The sequence below is a fragment of the Conger conger genome, chromosome 8 (genome assembly GCF_963514075.1).
Source record: "Conger conger chromosome 8, fConCon1.1, whole genome shotgun sequence".
In the NCBI taxonomy this organism is placed as follows: domain Eukaryota; kingdom Metazoa; phylum Chordata; class Actinopteri; order Anguilliformes; family Congridae; genus Conger; species Conger conger.
Window position 1 is genome coordinate 9,423,954 of NC_083767.1, and position 16,706 is coordinate 9,440,659.

At 42.3% G+C, this 16,706-nt stretch overlaps 1 protein-coding gene across 2 annotated transcripts in view; it reads left to right on the plus strand.

Moving 5' to 3' along the window:
- The first annotated feature begins 550 nt into the window (after positions 1-550).
- Positions 551-16,706, plus strand: part of fat1b (FAT atypical cadherin 1b) — a 55,208-nt gene continuing 39,052 nt past the window's right edge. For both annotated transcript variants that reach the window (XM_061252864.1, XM_061252865.1), the window contains exons 1-2: positions 551-3,794; positions 10,491-10,805. In XM_061252864.1, the coding sequence (XP_061108848.1) occupies positions 551-3,794; positions 10,491-10,805 (3,559 nt within the window). The remainder of the gene's footprint in view (positions 3,795-10,490; positions 10,806-16,706) is intronic.

The following is a 16,706-nucleotide window of genomic DNA, read 5'->3' on the forward strand; positions in this document are numbered from 1 at the left end:
ACTCGTCTACTCTTCTGTGTGTGTGATATTTCCCTCTGAAAACACTGTATGGCTGTGGTTATAGAATTTCATGTTTTATTATCAGTGTCTGTACTATCCTATAGAATTAATATTTACTGCAGTATTAATAATCACATAAAGTGAAGTTGTATTTCAAACATTGTTGGAAATAGATAATTTCATATGCACTTAATGTCAATGAAACCACCAAGAGTTGGATAAAATTTTCAAAATGTACATATTTTCAATATCATTTGCACTGGAAACACAGAATAGAACATAGGAATAATAATTCTAAACAATTAACATCTCATTCCAAGATTATATCTGTAACTCCCCTTGACATTTCAGAGTTTCCCAGTCTTGTTTGGAGAGCTGTGTGCATAATCTCAGTTTAAATAAGAAGCTGGATGTTTGAAGATTGGTGATCCAAAGCGAATGCTGCATTGTAAATTACTTGCAAATTATTAAATTATTTCAAAATAAGAGGAATAACTGTTTTTTTTCTCCTTTTTTTCCCTAGGTTTGGTGATGAGTATATAGTGCCGTCATGGGGAAACGCTTGACATTAGTGCTTTTGGTACTACTGCAGTTCTTATGCAGTTGCAAAGGAAACCAAAGGAAGGAGCAGTCATTACGGTTCACGCACGTCATTTATAACACCACTATATATGAAAACTCTGCAGCAAAGACCTATTTAGAAAGCCGAGTTAAAATGGGCATTTATATCACAGAGCCGGCCTTGGAAATACGGTACAAAATAATTTCTGGAGATACCGAGAACTTATTCAAAGCTGAAGAGCACGTTGTGGGAGATTTCTGCTTCTTGCGTATAAGGACCAAAGGAGGCAATTCTGCTGTTCTCAACAGGGAAGTACAAGACCACTATTTACTTACGGTGAAAGCACTTGAAAGAGGGACCAGTGCCGAAACCCGGGCAAGAGTTAAGGTGCGAGTTCTCGACACAAACGATCTGAGGCCTCTGTTCTCACCAACCTCCTACAGCGTCTATCTTCCTGAAAATACGCCAGTGAGAAGCAGTGTTGCCAGGGTTACTGCCACGGATGCTGACATTGGCACAAACGGAGAGTATTACTACAGTTTTCGGGATTGGACTGACATGTTCGCCATTCATCCCACCAGCGGCATTGTAACTCTCACGAGTAAGCTGGATTATTCAGACACGAGGTTGTACGAGATGGACGTCTTGGCGGAAGACCGCGGCATGAAGCTGTATGGAAGCAGTGGCTTCAGCAGCATGGCTAAGCTGACGGTGAGGGTGGAGCAGGCTAACGAACATGCCCCTGTTATCACCGCTGTCACGTTAGCTCCTACACAGAGTGACCGAGATCCTACTTACGCCATTGTTACGGTCGATGATGCTGACCAAGGGGCAAATGGTGAAATAGCATCGTTGAGTATTGTGGCAGGAGATCCTCTGCAACAGTTTAAGACCTTACGAACTAGCCCTGGAAGCAAGGAATATAAGATTAAAGCTGTTCATGGTGTAGACTGGGACGGTCAGCCTTATGGGTACAATCTCACTTTGCAAGCCAAGGATAAAGGGAGTCCCCCCCAGTTTTCAGCTGTGAAAGTAGTTCATGTGATGTCCCCTCAGTTAAAAGTGGTGCCTCCTAAATTTGAAAAGAGCATTTATTATGTAAAACTGAGTGAATTCTCTCCACTTCATACACCTGTTGTAACGGTCAGAGCTTTGCCAACACATCCCCAGTTAAAGTACATTCTAAAACATAACATGTTCACTCTGAATCCAGAAACGGGGTTAATTACAACGGCTGGACGTCTCCGAGTGGAGGACGCTGCCAAGTTTGAGTTGGACGTTACAACTAGTGACAGAAGTGCCGCAACCAAAGTGGTCATTGACGTGATTGATGTGAATAACAATGCTCCCGAGTTTCTCCAGACCTCCTACAAAGCCGGTATCGACGAGCACGTGCCAATAGGGACGGAAGTGCTGACGGTCAGCGCCAGCGATGCGGACGCGGGCGAGAACGGTTTCATCACCTACAGCATCGCCAACGCCAGTCCGCAGCCGTTCAACATCGACTCTTTCACCGGCGTCGTCAGCACCGCGGGAGATTTGGATTACGAGCTCATGCCGAGGATTTACAATCTGAGAGTGCGAGCCTCGGACTGGGGCTCCCCTTTCCGGCGGGAAACGGAGGCCTCCGTCACGGTCACGCTGAACAACCTGAACGACAACAAGCCGTTGTTTGAGAATGTGGACTGTAAAGTGAGCCTGCCGAGAGACTTTGGGGTCCGCAAACATATCGCGACAGTGTCCGCGATTGACGCGGATGAGTTGCAGCTGGTGCAGTACGAAATCGAGTCTGGTAACGATCACAAGCTCTTTGATTTGAACCCTAATTCTGGCGTGCTGTCACTGCAGCGGCCATTAGGCGATGGTGAGGGGGCACAACTTCATTTCCATTCCTTACTAATCACTGCCAGTGATGGAGAATACACGACTCCCCCGATGACTGTGAACATCACGGTCAGTGCTCCTGGTGCACCTGTTCATGTGAAATGCGTTGACACAGGGGTAGCTAAAATGCTAGCCAAAAGGTTGCTTCAGGGCTCTAACATCCACAGTCACATGGAACCTGAAAATAACTTTGTAGACATCCATTCAGTTAACCGCCACACACCACAGTTAAAGGACACTTTTCCCGGCGTAATTGATGTTAAAGAAGACCTTCCGGTCGGTGCCCGGGTCGCGCTCATAGATGCCACAGATCCCGATAGCGGCTTTAATGGAAAATTGGTTTTTGTGATTTCTGGAGGAGATACAGAGAGCCGATTTGTCATTGAAATGGACACTGGTTGGCTCAAGGTCTACGCCCCGCTTGACAGAGAAACAACCGGTCATTATACTTTGAACATCACTGTGTACGATCTGGGAGTGCCCCAGAAGTCAATATCGCGCCTCCTGGATGTTAATATAATTGACTCGAACGATAACAGCCCAGAGTTCCTGCAGGACAGTTACTCTGTGGTAATTAGTGAAGACACAGCTGTGGGCACTGATGTAATTCAGGTTGAAGCCAGGGATAAAGACTTGGGTGTCAATGGGAAGGTCCGGTACTCATTTGTGGCTAACACAAACATGTTTTCCATCGATACGGAGACTGGTGTGGTGAAGGTGAAAAGTCCACTGGACCGTGAGGTGCATCCCGTGCTCATCCTGAAGGTTGCGGCACGTGATCAGGCCACTGACGAGCCTCAGCTTGTGTCAATGGTGTCGTTGAAAGTGACGTTGGAGGACGTCAACGACAACCCTCCTCGGTTTTTTCCGCCTAGCCACCGCGTGAGAGTGCGGGAAGATCTCCCCGTTGGGACTGTGGTCACCTGGCTGGACGCCCACGATCCTGATGCCGGAAACTCCGGTCAGGTTCGCTACAGCCTGCCGGACAGCGGAGACGGAGACTTTGTGGCGGACAAGCTGAGCGGAGCTGTGAGGATTGCTCAGAGTCTGGATTACGAGAAGAAGCAGGTGTACAACTTGACGGCGAAGGCTAAGGACAAAGGAAGGCCGGTCTCTTTGTCTTCGACCTGTTACATTGAGCTGGAGGTTGTGGATGTGAATGAGAATCTGTATCGCCCTTGGTTCCCTTCCTTTGCTGTTACGGGCTCAGTTAAAGAGGATGCCATTGTTGGTACGTCAGTTCTGAAAGTTACTGCAAAGGATGAAGACAAAGGCAGAGATGGAGAAGTCAGGTACTCCTTACGGGATGGGTCAGGCCTTGGAATATTCACTATTGATGAAGAGAGTGGTAAGAGACACTTTATTAATTTAACACCGTTACGGCAATCCTTTTTCCTGAAAGTGCCTTTTAAAAATGTTCTAGCATAAGTATGTAAAAAAAGCCATCGCAAGCATTTTTAATAGTTAATTGCGTGTGTGTGTGCAAGCGTGTGTGTGTGTGAGTGCACACGAAGGCAGGGGCTTGTGTGTATGCGTGCATGTGTACGTGCCTGCAAATTCTGTTTGGCATAACTTGCACTCAATACATAAAAAATTTTTTCAGCTGCACTTATCAACATACTGTTGTTTACACTTTCTGTGGTCAACTTGCTATACAAAAAATATTTTAATCAAAGAGTTTAATCAAGTGTGTTTAATTTTACACCCCTCACAAGGTGCTCAGATTTCTGTAGGGTGGAGTCTGTGCTTGATGCAGTTCAAGGCACGCAATAGTGTCTGTGGATTCCATGGAGAAATGGACACAGTGAAGTCCTGACACTGTTCAATGTATGATAGCAAGTTGACTGATGCACTTGGAGACACATTTGGTATCGCACTGCCTGTTTGATTATCCAGGGTGGGAAACTAATACTCTCATCTGAGAGAACATTTGGGACCTAAACATTTTAGTTCAATTTGCAACATATTTTCTTGCATGGTCATTGGTAAATATGCAGCTAGGTCTACACTCAGTGACCATCTTATCAGGTAGACCTGTACACCAGCTTGTTAATGCAAATATTTAATCAGCTAATCATGTGGCAGCAACTAAATACATAGAAGCATTCAGACATGGTCAAGAGGTTCAGCTGTTTGTCAGAATGCGGAAGAAATATGATCTAAGTGACTTTGACCATGGAATGATTGTTGGTTGGGCGGTTTGAGTATCTCAGAAACTGTATTTTGTCCCTGTCTGTGCTTTATTTGTTTTTAAATGTTGATGTTTAGAAAATATGCGCTTATGTTGAGTAGACTAAATGGGGTTATTAAAGTCTAAGAAAAAGCATCAGTGTTGAAAATACAGGATTGCAAGTGAAAGCCTCTACCTCTACCTGTCTCTATTATTGGATATCCATATGCTGAAATGATTAATGCACATATACACACAGACGCACACACATACACACACACAGACAAAGTGTATGTGAGTCAGCCATCCTACGAGCGGTCCCACGCAGTGTCGTCCTACGAGTTTCATTGAAAGAGGTTTGTGCAAAAGCCCCCAAGTTTGACAAGCAATATGGTTGCATCAGTATTCTCTCCTCTTTATACCTGTGCCCTCAGAATACCCTTCTAGTTTTAAGTCAGAGCAAAGCTTTTTTCTTGGAGTTTGTGCTTTTACGCTTCTCGAATTTGAAGGGAGCGGGGATTATGCTTTGATTCTCTGGTATACGTGAATATCAAGCCGTTTCACAACCTGGAGGAATAGGGCTGAGCTAGGCTGCTGTATTCATACAAAATATGCCCTTTACATTTTAGCGGGAAATGTAATTATTTGATAAAATAAGGAAACAATCCCCATCAACTATACCTGCTCATGTCTGAATTTAGATTGAGTGATCAAATTTGTAGTCCTGTCCAACAGAACACAAACATTTGCGCATCAGTGGGGCATCTATGATCTTAAGTCAGCCATAAAATGTACATTTTAATACTCCAGTCGTGCTGCCAGATAACGGCAATAATGAGCTTCTCTTCTCGTGCTTAGCTTCAGAATCCAGATGTAGAAAGATCTGGATGGATTTAAGCGAGATTGATGGTATTAAGCTATCTGCCTCTTAGTGCCCTGTGCAGCTCTCAAGCCCAAAGTCTTTGAAGAACAACACAACTCCTGGTCTGTGCTTGAGAAACGTTGCCCGGGCAACCATTTCGATAATGTGCTTTGAGTCGAGGTTGATTGCAGGGCAGAAAATTAAAAGCACACTTTCCTTTATTTTAATAAGATGCTTTCTTAAACCATTAAATCGCTTTTGAAACTTTCACAATTTAACTAGAAAAATGAACCCACAAAATTCCAGCATCACCATGGAGAAGCCTTGTACCATGTGCATAATGTCTTGGTTTGGATTCCGTTTTTATCATTTTGCCTAAAGTGTGTATGACTGAGTCTGTCAAGTCCTGTCATTTTTTGATACAACACTTTATTGTTATTTAATGAAATACTGTTCAATAATTGCCCCCAACGGTCTAGCCTAACACATATTTTGATGTGTGCAATTCAGAATGGTAATGGTGCCAATCCTTTTGTCCATTTGAGCTACAATATGATACTCAATGGCACTGAAGATTCTGTGGTGGAACTATTGGATAACTTGCCCACAGATTTCAATGCGGGTGCCAATATGCTACTCTGCAAACTATTCCCGGTTGAATTGCAAAGTTGGCTGTTGGGAGTGGAATGGAGCACAAGACTGACCTATGTAGAACTGTTCCTTAGCTTCTGTAGCCATGATGATGGTCAACCTTTTCTGAAAGAATTATTGATATTATTAGTTTCTTTCAAAACATTGTTGACTTGTAGAAAACTGGCTTGCTCAGTGTACTGTACATATTTCACACAGTAATTTGAGTGCCACGCATTTATTGTACAAGCCTGATCAGCAGCCTCCCATACACACACGGACTCAGGAAAAGTTAGTAAAGGAATGAAATTGGGAAAAAACTGCAGATGTATATAATGTGTGTTTGCTATATAATAATATTGTCTGAGCGTTGTTTCAAAGCCTTTGCTGTCATAATGCATTTCATCGTTCACTCTCCAAAACATGTTTCTAAAATTCCTTGAAGGAATGCAATGTAATTGGGCCAGAGTATTTAGGACTGTGCAGCTCAACTATTTGAAGAAAACAAGCGCTTTTTATTATCAGCCAGAAAGAGCCCCTGGGGCCAGAGGTGAGTAGTCCTGAATAATAAAATGTAATTAAAACCGAGGCAGGGACATGTACCGTGGTCTGGCTGAGAGACAGCAGGCTGGAGCTTCTGCGATGGCATCCAGTGAGATAACAATGGAAGCTGTATGGACTTGTCTCAAAGGGCTTCCGAAGCTCGAATCAATGGGCTGCATTCAGCAAAAGTTCTGTCAGCCATATACTAATTATAGGCATGCTTTGATGGCTTTTGTCCTCCCACAAATTGTCCATTTATCTAATTCAGACTTTGTTTAGTGCTACATCAGTCTTGAACATCTGATGAAAAAATATGGATAGTTTTTGAAATAATTTTGAAAGAAAACATGGGTATGTTGGGGGGAAAAAGATAGAATGATGCTGGTTATTACCACCTGTTATTGTACTATTGATGGAAACTATATACAACAAAGCAGTTGCCTCAATTATGATTGTGCAATAGGATTCAGAGCCTTTCTAAGTTGTCACCATTAACTAAGGATCCGAATAAATGAGAGTTTTTCAAAGCATACATAAGAGAACCTTTGAAGACTGCACTTTTTAAGTATGAATTTTGTACTTTTGACTGGGTTCTTTGAAGCTCTGCTACCGACAAGCATCACAGAAGGCGGCGATTTATTACTTAAAGCTTTATTTTAATGTATGACGTGACAGTGCGCCACACCTGAGCAAGGATAAGAGCCATTCATCTCGTATAGTGCAGTGAGTCTTATTGTCCACACCGCCAAGTTTATTAAAACATCTTAAAATGTAGTTCTTCTCCTTCTCCTCCTCCCTTCATCATTCTCATTCTTTCCTTCATCATTTTTAGGTAATATTTAGAGTGCTTGTTGACAAATAAATGCCTGCTATTGCTGTTTGAGATTGTGCAAGAAGTAGACTAAGACGAGTTTGGATGATGATGTGAATGCCCACACGTGCTTATTATACACCTGGAATGGACTGGCCTTTGTATTTGGATGTAAGACGAGTGTCAAAACATCATCGCTCCTTTACTTCTGGTGTACTTCCGGCATTAGGAACTGAACCGCGCTAATCATGCTAAACGGCTTAATGATGGATTTATGTTGGCATCTTGCGTGCATGAATGTGATTTAGCCATAGTCCTGTGTTTCATACTTTGAATTCCTTTGAGTTCTTCGCTTCAGATACTCAGGGAAGAAGTATGGTTTTAGTACTGGGCTGGGGAGATTAGTCGGACCACTTATACTTCAATGGGCTTCCTGTTTGGTGGATTTTGAAATATTTTGTCAAGACTAGAAAAGTTCATTATGAAGCTTTGTGATCATGAAACGGGAAACCCCAGGAGACTGAGGTATTCACAGGCTTGAATTTGACTGGGTTGTTCAAACAAGTTCAAGCAATGGCTCCTTAGTGACTCAGAGTGTCCATATCATTTTTGCATCTGCACTCTCTCGAGCTCAATGGAGTCTACATTAATTTTAAATATGAACAAATAATATTTCATATGGGGTGGCACAGATGGTGCAGTGGGTAGCACTGCCACCTCACAGGTACTCCGGTTTCCTCCCACAGTCCAAAGACATGGCTGATTGGAGGGGCTAAATTGCCCGTAGGTATGAGTGTGTGAGTGAATGGTGTGTGTGTGCCCTGCGATGGACTGGCGACTTGTCCAGGTTGTATTCCTGCTTTTCGCCCAGTGTATGCTGGGATAGGCTCCAGACCCCCTGCGACCCTGACCCTCAGGATAAGCGGGTTACTATAATGAATGGATGGATGGATATTTCATATGGAGGTAGAGCAGCCACTTTTTAATACCTGTTTCTCTTGGTTTCACAACCGCAATGCAGTCTTCCATAGTCAGATTGGGCTACCTGCACACTGCCTGAAAAATCTTTCAAGCCAACTGCAGAGTTATTATTATTTTTTCCTCCGGCTGAGCTGCACAGTCACTGAATGCTCTTGTGGCAGGCTTAACTCCAGGTGCCCATTTGAACTGTGTGGCAGGCTTAACTCCAGGTGCCCATTTGAACTGTGTGGCAGGCTTAACTCCAGGTGCCCATTTGACCTGTGTGGCAGGCTTAACTCCAGGTGCCCATTTGACCTGTGTGGCAGGCTTAACCCCAGGTGCCCATTTGACCTGTGTGGCAGGCTTAACTCCAGGTGCCCATTTGACCACAGTTCTGCGCGATGTGCAGCATCCCGATGAGCAGAAGCCGGAATCTGGAAACCTAGAGGGGTGGAAATCTAGTTTGAGAGATGTTTTGACATGCATCTTTAGACTTTTGTTTGTTTTTGACTGGAAATTACTAACACATTTTTGTTGAAATTTCTTGAAAGGTGACTGTGCCATCCTTCTGTAGTGTTGGGAAATGTGGTTTATCCAAGCTCCTAGTTCTCCGTCCTTCGATTTAAAATAGTTAGTTTTCTCCCTACTTACTGTCATATTTTATTTATTTCCTGCAGGAAACAAAAAAACCTTACTTGGCCATATAAGATTCATGCTGAAAATGAATTCACAGCAATTATTACAGTTAAATTATAAGTGTCCTTGTGTGCTGAAGCATAGTTTCCAAACTCCAAGCTGATTGACGTAGGCATTTTTGAAAGCGTTTAGAACTTTCGCTTTGTCCTGTAATACCCATTTGCTGAAAGCACAGTCATGCACAAACAGGACCGGAAAATGGCAATTTGCATAATTTACACGAGCCCTGAGGGGGCGCCAGCATTGCGTGGACACGGCCGCGAGGAGTGTGGCCCATCTCACCGCGCTCTTCCAGGCAGCATAACAACCCGCAGGGTCGGACACGGGGGAAGGGAGCGGGGCGGTGTGATTCAGCGTGACACTCCCCTCCCTGTGATGTGGAGCACCACTCAAGAGGAATGGCCCTTAACCCGCCCCCATATTTTCTGTTTCCGTTGGATCTTCTTTTCTTTTTGTTTCTCTTTTTTTTCCAGATTTGCGCTCGCATGTTTTATTTACACTCTACAGTGCGTTCACAGGTCCCAGTTCAGCTGTGAATGCTACATGGATCTTCATTTGAAAGCGATAACACACATACCATGAGCTGTCTCTACACGCACTACAGTAGCAGTGTGCAGACTCATAATAGCAGTTCAACTCTCATGTATCGCTCAATAATGTGTCTGCTTTTTTGGTAAAAGGGAACACAGATATGTCCTTATCTGTACCAACAGGAAATGGGGTTGAACTACTTCATCTCCAGTTTACTACCTGGCCTGCTGCTGCATTCTCCATATCTACAGTACCTGTAGTGACACTGACAAGTAATGGCAAGAAACAGGCCAGTCCCCAGAAAAGGAAAATAAGAAATGGCTGATGTTTTACTCCCAGTAGGTGAAGTGCAGCCCTTTGTTTTACACAAAGACCCGCACTGTGAGTAATGAGGTGGCACAAAGAAACAAAGGTGTAGTGTAAAAAAGGCGTGGAGGTATTGTACAGGAGCAAGTGGTGCGTCCTTATCTTTTGTCTGCCTCTCAGGATGCAAATGTATATGTGCTTTATACTGACAGGCAGTTGGTGTGCAGGCTATTAAATTCACTTATTCTTCCCTTTAGTTACACACTTTCATAGTCATCAGCTTTTACTTGGCGCCACAACACATTCGCGTGGCAGAAATATGGCCCATAAAAAGTTACTGTGCTCAATTTTAATGTCATTTGAATATTTCTTCCTATCAGGCAATTTCATGCCTGGACCTGATATTGCTCAACTGACAGGCAGATAATGCTGTCACGTTCATTCTCTGTTCAAAGTTCATTTGCTTATACTGTGGCAGTGAGTGACATTTAATAATATTATAAAAAGGCAATGTTCCTGTTATTTTTTGCCATAGGTGTCATAAGAACGGAAGAACTGCTGGACCACGAGACCACCCCACATTACTGGCTGACCGTTTACGCCATCGACCAAGGTGTGGTGCCCCTCTCGTCCTTCATCCAAGTCTTCGTCGAGGTGGAGGACGTCAACGACAATGCCCCCCAGACGTCAGAGCCGGTCTATTACCCTTCAGTGCTGGAGAACTCCCCGAAGGACGTCTCTGTCATTCACATCCAGGCCTTTGATCCGGACACCAGGTCCAGTGACAAGCTATCCTACAAGATAACCAGCGGGAATCCCCAGGGGTTCTTCGCCATCAATCCCAAGACTGGTAAGAGTGCGCTGCTCTGTTCCAGCGCTTTTTTTACACTGCTGCTGCAACCTGTACGACTACACTGTGGGCTTTCCCTAGAAAACCCCTTTAATTGTTTATCCTTGTTTTCTTTTGATGATAGCTGTGGTTTTTATATTTACACAGTCTGTTTTGGTTTTTTTTTCAGATAAAATAAGCTGACATTTTTTGTCATTTAGCGTGTATACGCTGTTGCCGCAGTAGTAATAGCTGTAGCAATTAATTGACATGAAATGGGTTCTCCATTCCCCCGGCTTTTGGGACTCAGTCATCCTGTACACAGTTTGTGATTGATCTTTTGAGATACCGCTGGGGATTTTTGCTCAGACTGGCAAATTGGGAAATCACTAAGAACATCATGTTGTTGTGTATGCTGCCTTTTTTATAGATTGTCATCTATCAAGCTGAAATTGATTGTACAAAAATGGTAAACTTGAACACCACTATCTGCCAAATAAAATCTGATTGCAACAAAAAAAGCATAGAAAGCATGGAAAAACCGTGGTAATCCCAATACTAGGGGAGCACAATATAGACGTTGCTATCAGTAACCAATATTTGACTGGCCATATTGGTTTGTGACAATAACACTAGTACAAAAACAAACTATAATCAAGATTCCTGGTTAATGGAAGAAGTAGATGAGCACAGATGTCTGTGTATCAGTGCAAAGTGTAACATTTCTGTTACATAGCTGCTTAATTCATTATTAAGCTGAGGCCATGTATATGGTACTGAGTCTCTATTGCTTTGCTTGTGAGTATGGATGGTGAGTATGAAGTGAAATGAGTATTAAGATGTTTTAGGCTATGACTAGGCTAGTTTTTGAGCATGGCATTATACTGCATGAGGGGCTCATCAAACATGTTGTGTCTCTGACGCGTTTATGCCAAGTCATCAGATCGATCCTCAGCTTTGCAATCAGTGAGTGTCATTAACTGTCTTTGTGGGGTCGTTCCAAAGACTGGGACATGTCCTGCATTGGGAATTAGAAATATATAATGTATGCAATAATATATGCAGTGTAAAAGCCTGTTTTCACTTGCATTTAAGTGATTCCAAACATTGTATTGCTATAGGTTTGTTAACTGTTTTTTTCTGCCATGGCCTACTTACAGAAAATCTGTATCCAAAAGCCTGGCATAAAAATGATTCATTGTCTTGGTAAGTGAAAAACATGAGCATTTGAGTTTTATACAGGTCAAACACATCCACTAGCTCTTAAGTATAGCTCAGTGGCTAGTTATAGTTGATAGAACAGGTGTTTGTAATTGTAGAATGATTAATGTTTAATTCCAATGAAAACATAAATTCAAGAAGTCCATTTCCAAAATGTTGCATTTAGCCATGAACTACATATTTGGAACTGCTCTTATTCTCTGAAAACAGCATGAGAGAATTGGTTCACTTTTCATAAATAATATTCTGAGGATGTACAAAGTAAAAAGACACTTTTAAAACAGTGAAAGATGGTCATTCATTTTTCAAGGGAAAACATTTGTACTGCAGCTGAGCTGGATTTGTAACTGAAGTGGGGTAGAAAGTGTCCATTTCTATTTCTTCTTCACTTGCTAACCTTCAGCTTTGTGGAAATATGTGCAGTAATTGAATATGTCGGCATATGTATTTTCAAGTAAAGTTCTGAGTTAGCTTAGGAGATAAGGCTTGATCAAGTTACTCCAGAGTGGTGGCTGATATCCAGCATAAATTGACTGACTCTTAACTTGCAGCCAAGTAAATTAAGTTAGCAGCGCGTCGGCTAATGTGAATGAGATTGGTATCTCTGCTGCAGGGCTCGAATGAGACACCTGTATTTTGACAAATCTGATTATATTATGGCAGCAAAGTTTAGCATAGCATGGAGAGAGACGGCATGTGCAGCTGAAGGGCTGATTGGAAAATAAATAGCTCTCTCAAACCTTCTTAATCTGTTTTGCCGTAATTACTTTTCAAAGGGATGTTCAACTGGCGTGGGGCAGCATCCAGTATTCTTTGAATAATAGCAAGCACATGTTTTATAGTGGACCGTATGGGTATGATGAATTAATGCTGATTCATGCTTGTTTGAGCTGATGAGATGCACCATTTGTCAAAGTGATGTTGAGGTTTCTCAGAAGATAAATTATGACAAATGAAACATTATTGAAACATTAATGTGCAAATGGACAGAATGCAGATTCTGTTTTGATGTCTACTGAAATGCATATGGATTATGAGCTTGTGTGTCTGGTATTCATGGCACAATGCTTAAACTCTGAGAAAATGAGGAAATAGTAAGGAGCTGAGGGGTTTAATCATTTTATCAGGATGATGTGTCTAAACGATAAATGTTTCTCCAAATGAGCTAATGATGCCCGGAAACTGTGTAATAAATATAAAATGTATAAAACTGTTTTCTATTGGGCTGACAGAAAATTGGTTAAAGTGATGTATTGGTTTAACTAATGTAGTTGCCCGCAGCTGAAAACTTAAAACCTAAAAAGAATGTTTCCCTTTGGCCAGCCTCTACGTCTAGAAATGTACCCAAAATATTTTGTGGATCTGTGCAGTTTTTCTCAGAGATATTGACAACATATCCTCCACAATGCTGTTTTACCTGAAGCTTAAAATGCTAGTACTGACAATGCCAGCCTATTGATGAACAGAGCTGAAACTGTGCTTTGATCTGTGCCTGTGCCTCTTTGCGTTTGTGTAGGGAATCACAATGTTGAGGCTGAACTACAGCGGAACAATATGTTTTTTAGTTGATGCCGTGGATTTGTGTAGTCTGGTTGTGAATCAATAGAAGCTGTGTGGGTTTCTGTTGCGGATTGAAGTGGTGATGGAAGGATGGTTTCCATATTTTTTTTCAAGTCTCAATGTGGAGGCAGGGCAATTCAGCATGTATCACCTAACATATATTCTTGCTTTGAATCACACTATTGCATCAGTTTTCATTGTGCTTCCTTCTTCCGATCACTTTAAGTACTGGATCGCCTACAGTAACATATATTTATGCTCTGTGTGACAGATTCAGGCCAAAGCCTAACATATTGTAAACACTATAAAGTAGACCACTGGCTTTCTACAAAACCGTTTTTGTAAAGAGTCCAGGTGTACACCAGTAACTCATGTTCAATAGTGTGGTAAGATGGTGTCATATATTGGTACATTAGCATCTGATTGATTCACTGGAGACTACCTAAATATCAACATAGGATATTATTAAGTTTCTACATGATTGCAATGCATGCCATACGTTTTAAGACATATTAAAAACACATAATAACTGACAATTCCTTGCTTGTCACATAACTTTTCACAAATACCAGTTGCCATTTTCTTCTGAAGATTACCATAATTAATGGTATCTACAAGGTGTGGACCTAATTATTTTAACAGCATTATAATGTGCCGTTACATCTATTTATATTTAGCTGTGCGGAAGAAATGTCACCCCCTCTTGCAAGATCAGGGGTGCTATACGACTTCAGTGCATACTGCAAAAAAAAAAAAAGGGCATTTGAATATGCAAAGCCTGTTTCTGCTCCCTGTCTGTCTGTCATATTGGCTACCCTGTTTGCTGTGGTGGGATTCAGTTAATTCTCATCTCAATGCGAGCCTCTCTTAACACCTATCCAGTATTTGTCCAGTGTCCACTTCATTCTGTGCTTGGGAATGTAGAGTATACGTTTTCTTGACTCAGACTGTACTTATGCTGTGCCGTGGTGCGAGTGCCTCGTGTCAGTGGAACGAGCTGGGAAGCCACCGCGTGTAATCCTAAACCAGGTCTTAGTGGTAATGGCTGTACTTCCACACTCAATTTGAGGGTGTTATGTTTTTTTTCCCCACTACGCTGAAACGGGCGTCAGTTCCATACGGTGCGTCTCGGTCTGGGAGTACGTTCGAGCTCACCCTGGAATGTCTGCAGTGTTTGCGGTTCCGCTCGACGGTCATGGTGGGATGGCACGTACACAGCAGAGTGTTGTTCTGCGGTTGCCACAGCGCCGTTCTCCGAAGGTGGTTCTTGTTCGGCAGGTCTGCGACGACATCGCCGCCACACTGAGTCCCGCGTGTTCACGGTTGCCAGGTCTGCGAGGCCGAGCGCTCCGATAAGGCAGATGGTGGACTCGGAGATAGGCTGGCGGTAATTGCTCTGCGGTTCCAGTCAGCACGCCGTGTTCATTTGTGAGTTAAATTGGTTTAGCCCTAAACGCGGTTATCGATATCCTGGACTGATTGTACCGAGTTGGCGCAATTATAGCTGATGTATTGACTGTTTTTTTTACAGCTTTCTTAAAGGGCATATGCATTTTACGATGTGTTTTCTGTACACCTTAAGTACTGTTTATCAGGTATATAATGTTGGAAATATACTTAATGACTTATCATTTTTGAACTGTCTCGTAGTTGGCAGGTACATTTGTAACCATTAATTCAGGACTGAATTCATTTCTTTGATGGAAACCAATTTGTAAGTGACTCATGCTGGCTGTATGCCGCATGTATGGAGCTAGAACGAAATCATCTAATTGTGAATCCCCAGTGATGTGTTACTGATTTGAAATGTCATATGGAGTCTTATCAGGGTTGAAGGCATTTACAATGTCCACCTTTGAGTCATCTGAATTAAATGACCCAAACTCGATTCTTCAAATGTTATTTGGACATGCAGGACTGAGAAGCAATTTCTGCAGATCAATAAACTTTTGCCTGGGTGTAAATTGGTCACCCCAGGCCAGTCCTTTAAATAGTATTTACTCTAGCCCTGTTGATCACACGGCTGTAGGGAAATATGCTTCCATGAGAGAGTGCTTCACATTCATAAATACAGTAGTATGATAGAATTGAGAGTCCGGAGTTCAGAATGAGCTGGAACCTGGCTGAATAAATATGGTGCTCTCCAGTTCAGGTTGAACAGGGAAACAAGGCGTTTAAATGTACAATGGGGTCCAAAAGTCTGAGACCAAGAAATTCTGAAATGAATGGAATTCAACTTTTCACTCAAATTGTTATGCTGATAATATAATTAGTAATGAAAAGGTTTGTATTAGAAAATAATGCAAAATAGAAGTATTTTCACTAGTGGACTTTTGGACCCCACTGTACATTGAGTAGTTCTATTTTTTTAAGTATTTTTCTTTCCCGACATACAATAGAAATGCATGCATCACAGCTTGGTAAGAAAACATCTCTTCAGAGTAGCGGGCCAAAAAAACGAAAAAAGAAAAATCCGAGCGGCTCCTTTTCTGAGAAAGCTGTGAGCTAACAACACCACTGTATGTGGGCAGTCCTGACCATCAAACAGCGGCACGGCAAAGAGAAAGAAAAAACCACTAACCCCTGTCAGGTTGGATGAAGGGCTACAACTAGCGCATAATAATGGCCAAATCAGTCGATCGGTCTGCAGTTTCTTTGCAGTCATGACGTTTACAAGTCTGTGCTAAAAAGTTCTCTAACTTGAGCCTCATAAGGAGGTCCTCGTTGTGCTGCTTTCAGGGGGAAGTAGAAAGCTGAACAGGAAAATTAAAATTCTGTAGTTTTCAGGATAGTCAGAAAGCGGTCCAGAGAGATCGTTGATTAGGTCAGGAAGACTGTACTGGAGGGCTGGTAATGACAGGGAGAAAGAAAGATGAGGACCTCCACCAGAACACTTCATAATAATTTCATATTTCATTATAATTTAGCTGTGACAATGGTTCTACATTAAAGGTGAAGCACTTTGTATCATAACAGCGGCAACAATAGCAACAGTAACAACAATCGCGATAGTCACAGTGACAATCATAGAAATAGTCACAGTAGCATTCATAAACCCAGCAGTAACAACAACAAAGCCTTGCCTTAATTGAGCACTTTAAGCTAATTGTGACTTTCTAAAGATTGCAAATATGATGTTCC